This window comes from Hyperolius riggenbachi, chromosome 4 (genome assembly GCF_040937935.1).
Source record: "Hyperolius riggenbachi isolate aHypRig1 chromosome 4, aHypRig1.pri, whole genome shotgun sequence".
NCBI classification, from domain to species: Eukaryota; Metazoa; Chordata; class Amphibia; order Anura; family Hyperoliidae; genus Hyperolius; species Hyperolius riggenbachi.
Window position 1 is genome coordinate 298,432,469 of NC_090649.1, and position 19,573 is coordinate 298,452,041.

A 19,573-nucleotide genomic window follows, 5' to 3' on the forward strand; every position below is an offset into this window, starting at 1 on the left:
CTTTGACTAATAGTTAACGGTTTTTGATGAGTAGAAACATTTAAGTGTGACAAACATGCAAATGAATAAGAAATCAGGAAGGGGGCAAATAGTTTTTCACACCACTGTAAATGGTATCATCCTGATTCTAAACTTCTTGCTAATGGAGAAATGGAAGACATGCCACAGTTTTTTAAATTAGGACACAATGGGCTTGATTCACAAAGCGGTGCTAACCTACTTAGCACGTCTAAAGTCTTTAGACGTGCTAACCAGGGTGCTAAGTAGGTTAGCACCAGATTTCTCAATCAAAGTTTTGTGTGCAAAGTTTTGTGCGCGCAAAGTCCCATAGGCTTTAATGGGCACTTCGCGCGGAGCGCCCTGTGCTCCGTGCAGTGCGTGCATAAGGTTTTACGCGCGTAAAATTTTACGCGCATAAAGTTTTACGCGCAAAAAGCTCGTTTAGACGTGCTAAGGGGGTTTTCACAGGTGTGCTAACAGTTAGCACCGCTTTGTGAATCAAGCCCTATGAATACAAGTATTTTTACATGCAGTACACAAGAACAGACTTATTGATATTTAAATAATATATTTGTCTAGAAATGTTGGTGGATGGTACATTGTTGCCTGTTATATTTTGCTATAGGCATGTTCACCTGGATTCTACAGAATGGCCCCCAAGTCACCAGGACGTAGAACTGAACCTACCCTTGGGACCTGCGTGCCCTGTCAGTGCAATGGACACAGTGATAAATGTGACCCAAACACTTCTGTTTGCCAGGTATGATTTTACTATGTAGTGTTCTGCACTCTGGAGTTTAATACTGTCAAAACTATTTTTCCACTGTCAGCAGGAAAAAAACAGAGAACTCATCAACATAAGTTTAAAGTTCAGAGACAGGATTATCTAACTGCTAGCAGGCACATCATCTGCCTGGAGCTCAGCCAAATGACAGGACTGCCCTATCTATTATTAATGTACATTAAAGTCTAAAACAGCACTATTGTGTTATTATTACTGTATTATTAATAATAAATGGAAAAATCCGATCATTTGGTTGAACGTATGGGAATTTTCTTGTATTTAGAAATTGCTGTAAAAGGTGATGACCCTGATACCCTTGATGATGAGCTGTCTATCATGCTGATTAGTTCATATGATCTTGCTAAACCCACTGAGTTTTAATTATGTATAACATCTGCCTAGGCAATAAAAAATACTTCCTTAAAGACGATCTTTACTGGAAAAAAAAAACATAAAGACAATTTTTTACAATAGTAATTCATAAATTAATTAGTCAGTGATTGCCCATTGTAAAAATCTTTCCTCACCCTGATTTCCATTTTGAAATGTATAACAGACGGCAACATCTTAAGTGCTGACAGGTGCATCACTGCTGAATGTTTGTTTACTGTGTGTTCTGAAATCAGTAGAAATAATGCCTGGTGTCTCTGGGGGTGAGAATTACACATATCTAAGCACCACTTGGAGGGCAGGGTTACATACCAATATACAGCAATATATAGATATAGAACATGTTTCTGATGCTGGAACCTGGATGATAAACAATAAAGTACATATCCTGAAAAATATACTACATTCTACTGTGTTGTTAGATTTCTTCTTTCACTACAGAAATCATACAGCAATAAAGCCAATCTGTCTACCTTTATTCCATTATCACACGCCTTTATTTTCAGGCCTGTAGGCACAACACTACTGGCGATCACTGTGAGAGGTGTGCTCCTGGGTTCTATGGCATTATAAAAGCACTCCCTGATGACTGCCGACCATGTGCTTGTCCTCTACGGATTGCAAGTAACAAGTAAGTTAAGCTGTGTCATTATGTACAGCTCGGTGCACCTCAAATATATTTGAAAACTTGTTCTAAAATATTAGGGAAAAAGACACATTTCTGACTTGTTTATTTGGCATTTTTTTCTGTAGTATCATAGGAATGTTAAATGTTTAGCCTCTGTATTGGTGATTGTGTTGCTTGGCAAACTGATGCCTGAAGGAAGTTCAGCACCAAAAGTATAACTGTTTTGCATAGCAGTCAAAAAGAAAAGCAAGAAAAAACAACAACATTATTTCATCTTAGGATCACTTTTGTTACTTAAAGGGTACATGAAATGACATGTGACATGATGAGATTAAGCATGTGTATGTGCAGTCCTAAGCCTATACAGAACCAGACTGTGTTCTTTTTTCTCACTGTAAGGGTTAAGAATCCATTGCTGAACATCACACTTTCTCTGCTATTGGACTTGAGTTGGACTGTAAGGGACTGTAGCGTAACTCTCACTGATAACTTCTAACTGACCATAAAACTCTTCCAATGCAGAGGAAACGTTTGAAAGGTGCATACACATGCACAATTACTGTCACCCACAGTGATTGGGTCTCGATCCCTCAGGCAACAGTTCCAGTCTAAGGTTATACAGATGGGTAGCTAGCCTATAGGCTAGCAATGCGTTCTACTGAGGAGGAAGGAGAAAAGGCATGTGGCACACAATAGAGCATTTTCCAGTGGGAAGGGTAAAGAGAAGAACAATGCACTCAGCCGAGATGATCCAATACTCTGGACCTCTTAGCGATGCATCAGGGAGGCTTTACACTTGCTAGATTTTCAGCAGAGATGGGCCTGACCAGTTGCCTCAGGCCAGGAACCATCTAGCATGTCTATGAGGCTTCAATGCAAGAAATGAGTTAAAAGAAAAAGCCAGTAGCTCAATTTTTTTCACTTTAGTTATGCTTTAAAGGCAGACAACTGGTGCAGAAAAAAACAAATATAAATACAAGTTTGAGTCTGTATGTCATTAACCTCTTGAGGACTGCAGTGCTAAACCCCCTAGTGACCAGGCCATTTTTAGAAAAATAGGCCACTGCAGCTTTAAGACCAAGCTGCAGGGCCGCACAACACAGCACACAAGTGATCCCCCCCCCTTTTCTCCCCACCAACAGAGCTCTCTGTTGGTGGGGTCTGATCGCCCCCACATTGTTTATTTTTATTTGTGTAAATATTTTTCTTGCTGCTTTCTCATTAAAAACACCTGTTTCTTTAAATATATCCCCACCCTCCCTCCCTCCCTCCCTCCCCACAGCCAGCCAATTATGGCGATCGGCTGTCATAGGCTTCTGCCTATGAGAGCCGATCACTCTCTTGTCCCCCAGGGGGACAGCCGTGTCACACAGCTGTCCCCAGTGCAGTGCTGCTGCTGATCGCAGCGCTGCACCATGTAAATAGACGGCGATCACGCCATCTAACATTCTCCCGAGCGGCAATAGCCGCTTGGAGACTGAAGGCGGGGTGGAGATCCGCCCCCCAAGCAGGAGATGCGCGTGCAGGCTGCGCGCGATCTCCTGCATTAGCTGGCCCCAGGACATGACGCCAATCGGCGTTAGGCGGTCCTGGGGCTGCCGCCGCGGCCGCGCCCATCGGCGTGATGCGGTCGGCAGGTGGTTACAGTACTCCCCAAAATCAACCAGCAGGTTTTAGTGCTGCTATTGAGGCAATGCTTCTAATAGGCAATGGCAATATGTGAACTCTCAGCAAATAGTATTGGGGGGGGAAAGGGGGACACTTGTACTCAGACATCCCCTATATTTAGGGATGCCTGGAAATTACGGAATTCATCACCCACTGTCATTTAAAAATGTTGTAAAGAATTCTGTATGAATTCAGATTTTGTGGATTCCAAATTTGCAATGTGAAATTGCGAAGTCATAATGTATTGTGAATGTATTTTTGCGCTAACCATAAGACCAGTTATGGCTCATGCAAACTGGCGAAGATATGTTCACAATAGTTATAATTTGGCTCAGAACTTTTGTACAGAATTTTCAGCATTTTTGCATAGAATTTTTTTTATTCCTGTCCCTTGAACATCCCCAGTAAACATTTTTTGCTATTTGTGAGACAATATGTTTGTGCACTACACAAATGTAATTATGATGACGTTCGGAATTTACAGAATTCCACGAAACCCGACTAACTCAGAATTGTGAAATTCCAATTCAGAATACTGTGAAATCTGTGTGCTCATCCCTACCTATAATGTATAATGGTGGGATTAGGCATCAGAAAAGAGTTAACAATAAGTGTGTGTGGTTGGGGGGGGGGGGGGGGGGGGGGGGGAGGGGGAGAGGTTAATGCAAGGCATTAGGATTTTGTATGTGTGAATGGAACGTTAACGGATGGTAAATTGATGGGGTAAAGCAGAGAGAACTCAGAGGAAACTACTGTTGCAAAGCTGATAGAATATTGGTAATATAACTTGGTCATATTCTACTATCAGTCTCAGCCAGTTCAAAGTGATCAATTTCTATCATGCAACCCCTCCCCTTAGGAGGGTAAGCATCTCCCCATAATTTTTGCCATATTTCCTATAATAAATATATAAAGTCAGCGCAGGTCTATAGTAATACAGCTTTCGTCATTCTCTGGCATACAGGATCTTCGAACAAAAAGGTAAAGAAGCAAGGCTTACCAGATTCCAACAACCCACATTATAAGGTTGTAAACGGGTTTGATAGATGGTCCGCAGAACTTTCAAATGGTGTCGTTTCACCAGCGATGTTGCACACCATAGATTCCTCCGGAATATATTAGATATCCTGAGGTCACGGAGACTCGCCAAAGAGGAGTCCAGTAGGATAGTGACATGAAAGAGATGTACGGCACATCTAAGTGTAAACCATCTTTATTACATAACAAGTAAAACAATTTAAAAACAAGGATAAAAAAAACTCACATATGGGGCCCGTGCACTGGGAACCCCAAAAAAGTAGCGAGCATAAAATGGTCAATAGAAGACCTCAAATAAAATGGTGCCGCCTGTCGCCTTCCCGACCGGTTTCGCAATCTTGCGTCATCAGGCTTTCTCCCCTGATGACGCAAGATTGCGAAACCGGTCGGGAAGGCGACAGGCGGCACCATTTTATTTGAGGTCTTCTATTGACCATTTTATGCGCGCTACTTTTTCGGGGTTCCCAGTGCACGGGCCCCGTATGTGAGGTTTTTTTATCCTTGTTTTTAAATTGTTTTACTTGTTATGTAATAAAGACGGTTTACACTTAGATGTGCCGTACATCTCTTTCATGTCACTATCCTACTGGACTCCTCTTTGGCGAGTCTCTGCGACCTCAGGATATCTAATATATTCCGGAGGAATCTGTGGTGTGCAACATCGCAGGTGAAACGACACCATTTGAAAGTTCTGCGAACCATCTATCAAACTCGTTTACAACCTTATAATGTGGGTTGTTGGAATCTGGTAAGCCTTGCTTCTTTACCTTTTTGTTCGAAGATCCTGCATGCCAGAGAATGACGAAAGCTGTATTACTATAGACCTGCGCTGACTTTATATTGTCATTAGAAAGAAAACCTTGTAATGTGCGCTCACTGTTTGATATACACCCTAGTAAAGACAAATATAGATATAGAGTCCATAAACCAAAGTCCAAACGGCTACTTATGTGTCCATGGATCGCTGCATCAGTCACCAAGCATAAGATGTAATCAGATCTCTTTTTCAAAATGCTGCGCTCACATGTGTGTCCAGTCTTCTTATGATAGATCACTCAAAGATAAAAAGAAGGGGACAAAACATAGTGTGATACTGTTTCAATCAGTTGCCATTTCACACCACCCAGTGCTGCAACCTTTATCCCTTAAACATTTACTACGACTCATAGGGTTATGCAGGTCCTCACCATGTGAACTGACTGTCAAATCACAGACAGCAAACCAGCACCATATGCACTCTCCCAAAGCATGCAGGTATCCACCAGGTCATGCGTGGCCTCTCACCTCACTTTCTGCCGTCCAAATTATAAGACAGCATCAGCGCTCAATCACTCAGATGGAATGCTCCCAGCCGTTTTTCCAAACGATATTACTCCGCTAGAGCAGATTCCTCATGCCAGCCTATTAACTGAAGGACTTGACATAGCGTAAAACCATTCACATTTATTAAGAATATAAAAGTAGTGCACTCACATGTTAGAAGTAAAAACAAGCATGTATCAAACAGAGCTCTTTCTTAGAACAACAAGTTGATTCCCAAATTAGAGAATATAGATATATAAAATATAACTTTTATTAGTCTATTCCTAAACCACTTTTAGTATATTTCCTATATGAACTATATGAGGTAGGTGTATTTATAATAATAATCAATATATGACCTGCAGGTCCATATAATACTTGATTTCACCTAATCCTCACTAGAGATTGCTTAACGTGCTATTTACAAATCCCCCCACCACAAATCCAACATGTTTCAACCCCCTCTAATGGGGCCGTCGTCAGGGACAAAAAGTGCTAAGTGCTAGGGTATAAGGTGCATAAAGACATCACATTGCAATCATTATATACAGAAAATAAAAGGGAGAGCTGTGCTCTCAAGCTCAGTCAAGCATCAACTGAGACGTGGTGCTTTGCAGCCTTTTATACTAGTCAGGTGGGTGGGACTGTATGAATTTGTATCCACCCCCTAGAAAGATCCCTCTATTGGCTGCAGCATCAATCCATCAACCATTCCATTTCGCTCATTGGCTGTCATATTCGTCGCAATGATGCGGAAAATTGCTATTTACAGATGCGTCACGGTTCCCAAAAGGCCAGGGCAGGGTGAGCGTAGCTTCAAGATTCATATATCTTACCCCCATGCGTATTCCCCTAAAATCAGCCTATATCGGTAAACGCTGTCCTTTTCCCCATAGGGATTCATTGAACGCCTTCTATTGGTCAAAAGCTTCTCAGTGGCCTCCTACGCCGCTGACGTCACAGGGCTCCGCTCACCTCTCATAGGGGCACTCATAAACAGTTTCTATTGGAGTATTTCACTCCCTCTCTCCGCCCCTCCACCAATCAAAAGGCATTCCGCTCGTAGCTGTAATATTTGTAAACAAACTCGCTCGTCTTATGAACCTAATAGCTGATAGCAAGATAGACCATTTGGGGGAATGATGCTTCATACGGCCACAGTGTCCCATATTTAATAACTAACCTCCCCTCATCTGTTCTTGTAATCTGTACATCCAAGAAACTTAGAGAGGTTCGTGATGTGGAGAAGAAAAACAATAACACACAGTATTATTCATCATACCATATGTAATGAGTGAATGAATAATAATGACCACCGTTTAATATATAGAGATGCTATAATAGAATGTATCATCAGTGCTCAGTGTAGTATAATATAGTCTTTCTGCATGAACCTATTTACTGTATTTGCGAATCAATATTGATATGATCTAGAATTGCATATAGACCTGAATGATAAAGAATATATGTACTGCGTGTGGATTTTATCTATTAAATGACGTCAGCGGCGTAGGAGGCCACCGAGAAGCTTTTGACCAATAGGAGGCGTTCAATGAATCCCTATGGGGAAAAGGACGGCGTTTACCGATATAGGCTGATTTTAGGGGAATACGCGTGGGGGTAAGATATATGAATCTTGAAGCTACGCTCACCCTGCCCTGGCCTTTTGGGAACCGTGACGCATCTGTAAATAGCAATTTTCCGCATCATTGCGACGAATATGACAGCCAATGAGCGAAATGGAATGGTTGATGGATTGATGCTGCAGCCAATAGAGGGATCTTTCTAGGGGGTGGATACAAATTCATACAGTCCCACCCACCTGACTAGTATAAAAGGCTGCAAAGCACAACGTCTCAGTTGATGCTTGACTGAGCTTGAGAGCACAGCTCTCCCTTTTATTTTCTGTATATAATGATTGCAATGTGATGTCTTTATGCACCTTATACCCTAGCACTTAGCACTTTTTGTCCCTGACGACGGCCCCATTAGAGGGGGTTGAAACATGTTGGATTTGTGGTGGGGGGATTTGTAAATAGCACGTTAAGCAATCTCTAGTGAGGATTAGGTGAAATCAAGTATTATATGGACCTGCAGGTCATATATTGATTATTATTATAAATACACCTACCTGATATAGTTCATATAGGAAATATACTAAAAGTGGTTTTAGAATAGACTAATAAAAGTTATATTTTATATATCTATATTCTCTAATTTGGGAATCTACTTGTTGTTCTGATAAATATCAGTTTGTGTGTTTTGAGAGCTCTTTCTTGCCAGCCTCGTACGCCTGTAGCTCCGCCCTACGCGTTTCGTGCATGCGCACTCATGATGAGTGCGCATGCACGAAATGCGTAGGGCGGAGCTACAGGCGTACGAGGCTGGCAAGAAAGAGCTCTGTTTGATACATGCTTGTTTTTACTTCTAACATGTGAGTGCACTACTTTTATATTCTTAAGAAATGTGAATGGTTTTACGCTATGTCAAGTCCTTCAGTTAATAGGCTGGCATGAGGAATCTGCTCTAGCGGAGTAATATCGTTTGGAAAAACGGCTGGGAGCATTCCATCTGAGTGATTGAGCGCTGATGCTGTCTTATAATTTGGACGGCAGAAAGTGAGGTGAAAGGCCACGCATGACCTGGTGGATACCTGCATGGTTTGGGAGAGTGCATATGGTGCTGGTTTGCTGTCTGTGATTTGACAGTCAGTTCACATGGTGAGGACCTGCATAACCCTATGAGTCGTAGTGAATGTTTAAGGGATAAAGGTTGCAGCACTGGGTGGTGTGAAATGGCAACTGATTGAAACAGTATCACACTATGTTTTGTCCCCTTCTTTTTATCTTTATATTGTCATTGCTTGTGTGGACTTTTGGACATTGTCCTTCTCGGCTGCGGTCGCCTTCTGCCTTGGCGCTGACACTTGTTGTTTGTTTTCATATTTCCTATAATGTCATGTACAGTATAATTGTGTGGCGCACTGTGAAGCTGCTGCCATTTTTGCATTTATGGGCAACCTTTGGAGTTCTTTAAGGGTTATTTAAGCAAAAATAAAAAATCAGTTTTACTTACCTATGGCTTCTTGCAGCACCCTGGAGTCATCCTGTGCCCACGCCGTCCTTCTGCTACCCTCCAGCCAGCAACGGCGAACCCTCAAAGCTGGCCAGTCTTGGCCAGTTGGAGGCTACTGCACATGCACAGCCCTGAGCCGTGCGCACCTTGATCGTGCTCCCATCACTGAGAGTGTTCTGTGCATGCACAGTAGCGATTTTCCCATGCTGCGCATGTGCAAAATGCTGCTGTGCACAGGGAGGCGGTGAGGGCTGGCCAGCTTTGACTCTCGAAAGGATGGGGCGGGCACAGGATGACTTCAGGGGAGAAGCAAGAAGCCCCAGGTAAGTTAAAGTAGTTTTTGTTTTCTCTCTGTAGATTTCCTTTAAGGCCTCAGGCCGTCAAGGAGCAACGGATAATTTTTTGAAATCAGTATTCATGTACCACTGGGAGAAGTCACAAATAACAAATCCCTCCAGGTTCCAGTTTTTGTTTTTTTGTTTTTTTACTTTAAACATCTCAATTGTTTACCATAACAAGCAAGCAAGCAGAATGAGTATGGGTATACTTTAAAAAGCTCTGTGGCATCCTATAATCATACAAGTTGAAGCCCAATGCAGAGGACCACTACTGTCAAAGCAAGCATAGAAGTGTCTCCTCTTTGCTGAACTTCCCTACAGGGTTGGGTTCTCGTACCTGCAGCAGAGAACTAGCTGTGTATTTCAGCAGTGGCTTTTCTTTCATCTAACTGGCATATGCGAGTAACTAAATGCATTCCAGATTGTAAGTCAGTGATGCTTAGGAAACAATCCTGTTCCACAAGTTCTGAGCTCAGTAAGCTTTGCATATATATAATGTATATTTTACATTCTGCAACACACTTATGAGATGTTGTCTTGATATACATTTTGTAGAAGCAAAACAGAACTTTTCACCGCAAGATGTATTTTACCTCTATAAAGTATACTTGCTGTGAGCTAAATAAATTCATGTTACTTTAGGCTAAAGCATACAGAGCTAGTGGTGGCTATTTAACTACACTTCTTCCTGAAACAGGGCTAGACCTCTTCCTGACAGTGCTCTAGATAGCTACTTCAAATGTTGTCTTGCTGAGTCCAGTAAATTGATTCTGCTCGTGTGCAGAGCTGTGATACTGTGGTTAAAGTGGACCTGAACTCTTGCACAGGACAGAAGGAAATAATAGAGAAATGCACCCTGTATGTATTCAGAGAGTTTAGCCTGTTTAGTTCCCCCTCATTTGTGTCTAATCACAAGTTGTAATTTGATCTCTCCCCTGCGTCACATGACTGCCTATGGCAGAGATGGCGAATAAGCTCATTTGAAAGCACAAAATGTTAACAACATGTCTGCTTCCATGAATCAGGAAATAAAAACAGTGCAGATGTATTTTAGATTTAGATTTATCAGCTGTAACAAAAAAAATGTTTTCGTGTAAAGGTTATTATGCTGATGTTCATCTTTTAGAGCAGAAAGGAAGTCCTGAGCTAGGTCTGCTTTAAGTGGTTGAAATATCACTATTGTGTCAGTATTGTCATCTGCCTAAAATTCATAGATGATTCACAGGCTTACCAGGACATGCATGAGACCTGCAACATACAGCAGCACAGCTTTGAAGTCAGTTGAATCCTTCTGACTTAGAACAAGCGCTTTATGAAATTTGAAATGTAAATACAAGTCAGAACCAGCAACAAAGGCAAGCCATCTTAGTAGTCTATAAATGCTAAGCAGTGAGTAAATTCCATTAACATCGGCAGAACAATTGTAAATCTGTACTGTGTTTAGACAGCCAGATCAATTAAAAATTCTTATGAAAGTGGCAAGAGATATTAATTTAGTAGGATAAAGGAAACAGTTCAGCGGCAGAAAAATCCTGTGTTGTCTTGAAAAAAAAATACAATTATACACATTTTCCTTCCGATAGATACAGTAGATAGATAGATAGATACCGGTAGATAGATAGATAGATAGATAGATAGATAGATAGATAGATAGATAGATAGGGCATAATGCACAAACTGCTGGTATATTTGCTATGCGCAGGCAGTGAACAGTAATTTTTACTGGTACTAATGGCGGGGGAGCAGTATGTGTTATGCAATTAGCTTACTGTGAATCATCATAGCACTACCATAGCTGACAAGTACATAACGCATTCTACATTCCTGACTTTAGTACTGGTAAAATTGCTGTGCAGTTTGCTCATTAGGCCCATTGATGGGTACACCAGGAAGTATGCAGTAACAATTTCAGACAGTCCCTGCCAATCACAAACCCATCAAGGGTAGGGTTTGTCTGAATTTGTTGATGTACTGTGTGTGTGTGTGTGTGTGTGTGTGTGTGTGTGTGTGCGTGCGTGCGTGCGTGCGTGCGTGCGTGTGTGTGTGTGTGCGTGCGTGCGTGCGTGTGTGTGTGTGTGTGTGTGTGTGCGTGCGTGTGTGTGTGTGTGTGTTGGAATCAGTGCGTCCATTTGCAAGCTGCATCAATACACATGCAGAATTTGCATAAGTTTGCATCAATTCTGAATTACTTGTATGTCATTGACCAGCTCTATTTTTTAATAAAGAGAACTTGGTGCTCTTCAGCCCATCTTTGTGCCTTGATGTAGACTTTGAGGGTTTATTAGAGAATCATATTGGTTCTCTATATGCAATATCTGTTTTACATTGCTTCTTGTGCACTTTATTAGGTATACATTGCTAGTTCTAGGTTGTACCTGCTTTTGCATTCAGAGCTTAGTTAGAATTGGCCCATATTGACATGATAAAATCACACAATTACTGCAGGTTTGTCAGCTGCACATCCATAATGCAAGTCTTCCACTCCACCACGTCCCAAATGTGCTCCATTGAATTGAGATCTTGTGATTATGGAGGCCAATGGATTTCGGCAAACTCATTATATTTAAAAAAAATAAATAATTTGAGATGATGTAAGCTTTGTCATATGGTGTGTTATTCTTCTGGAAATAACCATCAGAAGACAGATACACTGTGGTCAAAGGGATGGACATTGTCAGCAACAATATTCAAGTAGGCTGTGGCATTTATACAGTGCTCAATTGGTACTAAGGAGCCCAAATAATGCTGAAATTGAAACTTATCAGACTAGGCATTTTTGTTTCATTCTTGTGTTGTCCAATTTTAGTGAGTCTGTGCAAATTGTAGTGTCTCTTTTCTGTTCTTGGCTGACAGAAGTTGCATCTGGTGTGGTCTACTGCTGCTGTAGCCCCACTGTTTCAATGTCCCACCTGTTGTGCAATCAGAGATGGTATTCTGCATACTTTGGTTGAAACAAGTTATTATTTGAACTAGAGGCTTGGACGAGTCTAATTTTTCAGACCCGACCCACACCCCTACTACCCACACCCGACCGACAACCCACTTTCTGGTGAATCTGGTACCTGCATCTGACCCGCACCAGCAGAACTGCTACCCGCACCCGACCCGTAACCCGCTTTCTGGTAAATCTGGTACCTGCACCAGACCTGCAGACCTGCTACCTGCACCCGACCCACAACCCGATTAAATCAAAAAGGGTATCTGAACCTTACCCGACCTGCCTTTCGGGTAACCCGTGGGTACCCGACTTGATGCCCTGTGCGGGTCTAATTTTTCAGCCCCACAGCCTCACTATCTGCACCCGACCCGCAACCTACTTTTTGGTGAATGTGGTACCTGCACTCGACCCACACCCAGAGATCCGCTACCTGCACCTGACCTGCAATCCAATAAAAATCAACATGAGTACCCAAATCCGACCTGCATTTTGGGTAACCAGCAGGTACCCAACCCAATGCAGGCCTCTTATTTAAACTATTGTTGGTTTTTGATCATTCCAAACACATTTTCCTCACTTGTCTGACAACAAGGCATTTTCATCCATACAACTAGTGCTCTGCATATTTTCTCTTTTTCAGACCATTCTCTCCCTTTAAGTGATCAGAAAGTACATGTATTAAAGATTAGCCTTATCAAATGAAAATACAATGTAAATTAAGTTGAAATGACAGCCAACTATACATTTTAAAGCACAATTTTCTTTTCACTTCACTGAAATGCATGGGACATGGCCAGAGCAACACAAATGCTAGTATATAGTTCACAGAACCCCCTTTGTGAAGTACACAGAAAAAAATATCTCAACTAAGTAATTTAGATGTCAGTAAGGCTTAAAAGTTTTTGAGCAACAAGCTAAAATTGTAAGTATGGAAGCTGGCTTTATATACAATGTTTATTAGAACAATCTTGTTTCACATTTGAATGAGAGCAAGCTTTATTTTGGCTTTTAAAAGCACTACTCGGTTCTCATTTTATTTACAGTTAAACTAGTTGTTTACAGTTCTTCTGTAGGTTTACAACTCCTATGGGAACCAGCTGCTCACTGTGGGGTTGATTCACGAAAGCAAATAGCGCGAGCAACCTCCTGTTGCGCACGCTTATCAATCAGCGGGACCTAATTTAATTTCCCTGCATGCTACGTACGCTAGTGGGAGCATAGCGTGCATAACTGAACAGCAGCCACTGCTTTCAAAAGCCATGCGATAGTGATATATATCACTACCGCAATACTTCACTAGCGTGTCCACTACTATGTTAATTAACATAGTTACTATGTTAATTACATAGTAACTATGTAAATAAATGGTACATAGAAGTGGACCATGCACCTGTCTCTTTAAGCGCTTTATTTTATCTTCCAGCCAAAAATGAAACAGTGTTACATGTCACATATGGATGCATCAAACCTGGATTGATGTAGGATGTAGGTGTCGAGGTGTACAGGGTGTAGGTGACCAGGGAGTAGATGGACGGCTCTACTCCCTGGTCACCTACACCCTGTACACCTCGACACCTACATCAATCCAGGTTTGATGCATCCATATGTGACATGTAACACTGTTTCATTTTTGGCTGGAAGACAAAATAAAGCGCTTAGGGCCCTTTTACACTTAATCAATTGCTCTCAGTTAAAACGGAAAGAAAACTGATTTTCAAAGTAATGCCCATGTTTTCCTATGGCACCTTTCACACTTAACACGGTTTAGCTGAAATCTTCTTCCCAATGCATTGCTATCAGAAAAACGCGTACCAACGCGCACTAACGCACACTAACGCACACTAACGCATACCAACTGATTAAGTGTAAACGGGGCCTTACAGAGACCAGATGCATGGTCTGCTTCTATGTACCATGTATTCTCCAGTTGTGCCCTGCACTAGTTAAACCTGCTGCACCTCTCTTAGCTTGATCTGTGTGCCATTATATAGGTGTTTTTTATTAGGTGAAGACTTTATTATACAGATAATATATTCACATTAAAGATTTAAACAATATTTCTATTTAAGCCCATGTCAAATTACATTTAGGGCCTATTTAGTTTCTATTTGCCCCCTTGAGCATACGTCATTCTATTTAGCTTAAAATGCACTTACATTTTCAGAGAAAATATAGCTAATAAGATTTATCACAGAAAGATTCTCACAGACTAAGGTTCCCAATAGAGTTGGGCCGAACGGTTCGCCTGCGAACTGTTCCATGCAAACTTCAGTGGTTCGCGTTCGGGTCCCGCAGGTGAACTTTTGCGGAAGTTCGGTTCGCCCCATAATGCACCATGAGGGTCAACTTTGACCCTCTACATCACAGTCAGCAGGCCCAGTGTAGCCAATTAGGCTACACTATCCCCTGGAGCCACTCCCCCCCTAATAAAAGGCAGGCAGCGGCAGCCATTACGCTCACTCGTGTGCCTGCATTAGTGAGAGTAGGGCGAGCTGCTGCAGACTGTCTCTCATAGGGAAAGATTAGTTAGGCTTAGCTTGTTCCTGGCTGCATACCTGTTCTGTTCAGTGAGCCCACTGGATACCTGCATACCTGTTCAGTGAACCTGCCACTGCATACCTGTTCTGTGAACCCACCACTGCATACCTGTACTGTGAACCCACCACTGCATACCTGTTCAGTGAACCCACCACTGCATACCTGTTCAGTGAACCCACCCCTGCATACCTGTTCAGTGAACCTGCCACTGTATACCTGTTCAGTGAACCTGCCACTGCATACCTGTTCTGTGAACCCGCCACTGTATACCTGTTCTGTTCAGTGAACTCGCCACTGCATACCTGTTCTGTTCAGTGAACCCGCCACTGTATACCTGTTCAGTTAACCCGCCACTGCATACCTGTTGTGTTCAGTGAACCCACCACTGTATACCTGTTCTGTTCAGTGAACCTGCCACTGCATACCTTTTCTGTGAACCCACCACTGCATACCTGTTCTGTTCAGTGAACCCGCCACTGCATACCTGTTCTGTTCAGTGAACCTGCCAATGTATACCTGTTCTGTTCAGTGAACCCACCACTGCATACCTGTTCAGTGAACCTGCCACTGCATACCTGTACTGTTCAGTGAACCCGCCACTGCATACCTGTTCTGTTCAGTGAACCCGCCACTGTATTCCTGTTCAGTGAACCCGCCACTGCATACCTGTTGTGTTCAGTGAACCCGCCACTGTATACCTGTTGTGTTCAGTGAACCCGCCACTGTATACCTGTTCAGTGAACCTGCCACTGCATACCTGTTCTGTGAATCCGCCACTGTATACCTGTTCTGTTCAGTGAACCCGCCACTGCATACCTGTTCTGTGAACCCACCACTGCATACCTGTTCAGTGAACCCACCACTGCATACCTGTTCAGTGAACCCACCACTGCATACCTGTTCAGTGAACCTGCCACTGCATACCTGTACTGTTCAGTGAACCCGCCACTGCATACCTGTTGTGTTCAGTGAACCCGCCACTGTATACCTGTTCAGTGAACCCGCCACTGCATACCTGTTGTGTTCAGTGAACCCGCCACTGCATACCTGTTGTGTTCAGTGAACCCGCCACTTTATACCTGTTCAGTGAACCTGCCACTGCATACCTGTTCTGTGAACCCGCCACTGCATACCTGTTGTGTTCAGTGAACCCGCCACTGTAGACCTGTTGTGTTCAGTGAACCTGCCACTGCATACCTGTTCTGTGAACCCGCCACTGCATACCTGTTGGGTTCAGTGAACCCGCCACTGTATACCTGTTGTGTTCAGTGAACCCGCCACTGTATACCTGTTCAGTGAACCTGCCACTGCATACCTGTTCTGTGAACCCGCCACTGTATACCTGTTCTGTTCAGTGAACCCGACACTGCATACCTGTTCTGTGAACCCACCACTGCATACCTGTTCAGTGAACCCACCACTGCATACCTGTTCAGTGAACCCACCACTGTATACCTGTTCAGTGAACCTGCCACTGCATACCTGTACTGTTCAGTGAACCCGCCACTGCATACCTGTATTGTTCAGTGAACCCGCCACTGTATTCCTGTTCAGTGAACCCGCCACTGCATACCTGTTGTGTTCAGTGAACCCACCACTGTATACCTGTTCAGTGAACCTGCCACTGCATACCTGTTCTGTGAACCCGCCACTGTATACCTGTTCTGTTCAGTGAACCCACCACTGCATACCTGTTCTGTTCAGTGAACCCGCCACTGCATACCTGTTCTGTTCAGTGAACCCACCGCATCAGTGCGCATACCTGTGCAGTTAAGTGAACCCACCTACCTACGTGAGTGCACGCAGTGTGATATACCACTCCGTGCATACCCGATATGGACAAAACAGGTAGAGGAAGAGGTAGTGCCAGAGCCAGAGGAAGGCCACCCGGCAGGTCTGTGCGAGGTCGTGTAAATGTAATTTTGTGTGGACCTGGCCCACAGTACAGTGCTCGGAAGAAGGCACGTCCCATCACCTCCCAAGATTGTCAGGACGTGGTTGAGTATTTAGCGACACAGAACACCTCATCTTGCTCAGCCACCAGCGCTACTACTAGCACCACTTCCGCTGCATTTGACACTTCGCAAGAATTATTTAGTGGTGAAATCACTGATGCACAGCCATTGTTGTTACAGCCAGATGAATTTTCACCAGCTCATATGTCTGAGTTACGCGCCAACACTATGGATGTAACGTGTGAGGAGGATGAAGGACCTACTGATGGTGCATGTTTGGATTTTTTTGAGGCAAGCGAAGCTGGGCAGGATGATTACGATGATGACGATGATACGGATCCTCTGTATGTTCCCAATAGAGGAGATGAAGAGGGGGACAGTTCAGAGGGGGAGTCAGAGAGTAGTAGGAGGAGAGAAGTTGCTGAAAGAAGCTGGGGCAGCTCTTCATCAGAAACCGCTGGTGGCAGTGTCCGGCACCATGTATCGCCACCTATGTACAGCCAGCCAACTTGCCCTTCAGCATCAACTGCTGAGGTCCCCATAGTGCCCACATCCCAGGGTGGCTCAGCGGTGTGGAAATTTTTTAATGTGTGTGCCTCAGATCGGAGCAAAGCCATCTGTTCGCTCTGCCAACAAAAATTGAGCCGTGGAAAGGCCAACACTCACGTAGGGACAAGTGCCTTACGAAGGTACCTGGAGAAAAGGCACAAACAGCAATGGGATGGCCACCTGAGCAAAAGCAGCAGCAACACACAAAAGAAAAGTCACCCTCCTTCTCCTCTTTCTCCTTCAGGTGCTTCATCTGCTTCTGCCGCTTTCTCCCTTGCACCTTCACAGGCACCCTCCTCCACTCCGCCTCTGCCCTTGAGCGGTTCCTGCTTCTCTGCCCACAGCAGCAGTCAGGTGTCCGTGAAGGAAATGTTTGAGTGGAAGAAGCCAATTTCGGCCAGTCACCCCCTTGCCCGGCGTCTGACAGCTGGCGTGGTGGAACTGTTAGCTCGCCAGCTGTTACCATATCCCGGCTGGTGGACTCTGAGGCCTTCTGTAAATTTGTGGCCATCAGGACACCGCAGTGGAAGATGCCAGGCCGCACTTATTTTTCTAGAAAGGCCATACCCCAACTGCACTGTGAAGTTGAGAGGCAAGTGGTGTCATCTCTTGCGAAGAGCGTTGGGTCAAGGGTACACCTGACCACGGATGCCTGGTCTGCCAAGCACGGGCAGGGCCGCTACATTACGTACACAGCCCATTGGGTCAACCTGGTGAACGATGGCAAGCAGGGCGCAGCGGACCAAATTGTGACACCTCCACGGCTTGCAGGCAGGCCTCCTGCCACCTCCTCTCCTCCTGCTACATGCTCTTCGCTGTCCTCCTCCTCCTTGGCTGAGTGGCAGTTCTCCTCTCCAGCTACACAGCCCCAGCTCCGCAGGGCCTATGCTGCATGCCAGGTACGACGGTGTCACGCCATCTTAGACATGTCTTGCCTCAAAGCAGAGAGTCACACTGGAGCAGCTCTCCTGGCTGCTCTTAAGAAACAGGTGGATGAGTGGCTGACCCCGCACCACCTGGAGATAGGCAACGTGGTGTGCGACAACGGCAGCAATCTCCTTGCCGCTTTGCATATGGGGAAGCTGACACACATACCCTGCATGGCACATGTCATGAATCTAGTTGTTCAAAGATTTGTGTCAAAGTACCCAGGCTTAGCGGATGTCCTGAAGCAGGCCAGGAAGTTCTGTGGGCATTTTAGGCGGTCTTACACAGCCATGGCACGCTTTGCGGAAATTCAGCGGAAAAACAACTTGCCGGTGAGACGCCTGATTTGCGATAGCCCGACTCGCTGGAATTCGACTCTGCTCATGTTCTCCCGCCTGCTAGAACAGGAGAAAGCTGTCACCCAGTACCTCTACAACTACAGTAGAATGAAACAGTCTGGGAAGATGGGGATGTTCTGGCCCGACAACTGGACACTGATGAGAAATGCATGCAGGCTCATGCGGCCGTTTGAGGAGGTGACCAACCTGGTGAGCCGCAGTGAAGGCACCATCAGCGACTTGATTCCCTACGCTTACTTCTTGGAGCGTGCTGTGCGTAGAGTGGCGGATGAAGCTATGAATGAGCGTGACCAGGAACAGTTACGGCAGGAACAGGCATGGGACCAATTTTCATCAGACCCAGCTGTTTCCTCAACACCTGCGGCAGCACAGAGGGGGGAGGAGGAGGAAGAAGAGAAGTCGTGTGCAGAAGACGAGTCAGACTCAGAGGATGATGAGCAAGGTGTTTATTTGGGGGAGGAGGAGGAGGAGGAGGGGACGGCGGCAGGAGAACAACCGCAGCAGGCGTCGCAGGGGGCTTGTGCTGCTCAACCTTCCCGTGGTATTGTTCGCGGCTGGGGGGAGGAGGTTGACTTACGTGACGTCACTGAGGAAGAGCAAGAGGAGATGGATGGTACATCTGGATCCGACTTTGTGCAGATGTCGTCTTTTATGCTGTCCTGCCTGTTGAGGGACCCCCGTATAAAAAACCTCAAGGGGAATGAGCTGTACTGGGTGGCCACACTACTAGACCCTCGGTACAGGCACAAAGTGGCGGACCTGTTACCAACTCACCTGAAGGTGGAAAAGATGCAGCACATGCAGAACAAGCTGTCAACTATGCCTTACAATGCCTTTAAGGGTGATGTGACAGCACAACGCCAGCAAGGTACCACTGCCACTAATCCTCCTCCCGTGTCCACACAGTCAAAGACTGGACGCTCCAGCAATCTCATGGTGATGTCGGACATGCGGACATTCTTTAGTCCAACGCCTCGCCGTAGCCCTTCCGGATCCACCCTCCACCAACGCCTGGAACGGCAGGTAGCCGACTACCTGGCCTTAAGTGTGGATGTAGACACTGCTGTGAACAGCGATGAAGAAC

At 44.6% G+C, this 19,573-nt stretch overlaps 1 protein-coding gene across 12 annotated transcripts in view; it reads left to right on the forward strand.

Moving 5' to 3' along the window:
- LAMA2 (laminin subunit alpha 2) overlaps positions 1 to 19,573 on the forward strand; it is a 1,150,433-nt gene that overhangs the window by 740,457 nt on the left and 390,403 nt on the right. For all 12 annotated transcript variants that reach the window (XM_068231524.1, XM_068231529.1, XM_068231525.1 and 9 more), the window contains 2 exons: positions 626 to 760; positions 1,681 to 1,805. In XM_068231524.1, the coding sequence (XP_068087625.1) occupies positions 626 to 760; positions 1,681 to 1,805 (260 nt within the window). The remainder of the gene's footprint in view (positions 1 to 625; positions 761 to 1,680; positions 1,806 to 19,573) is intronic.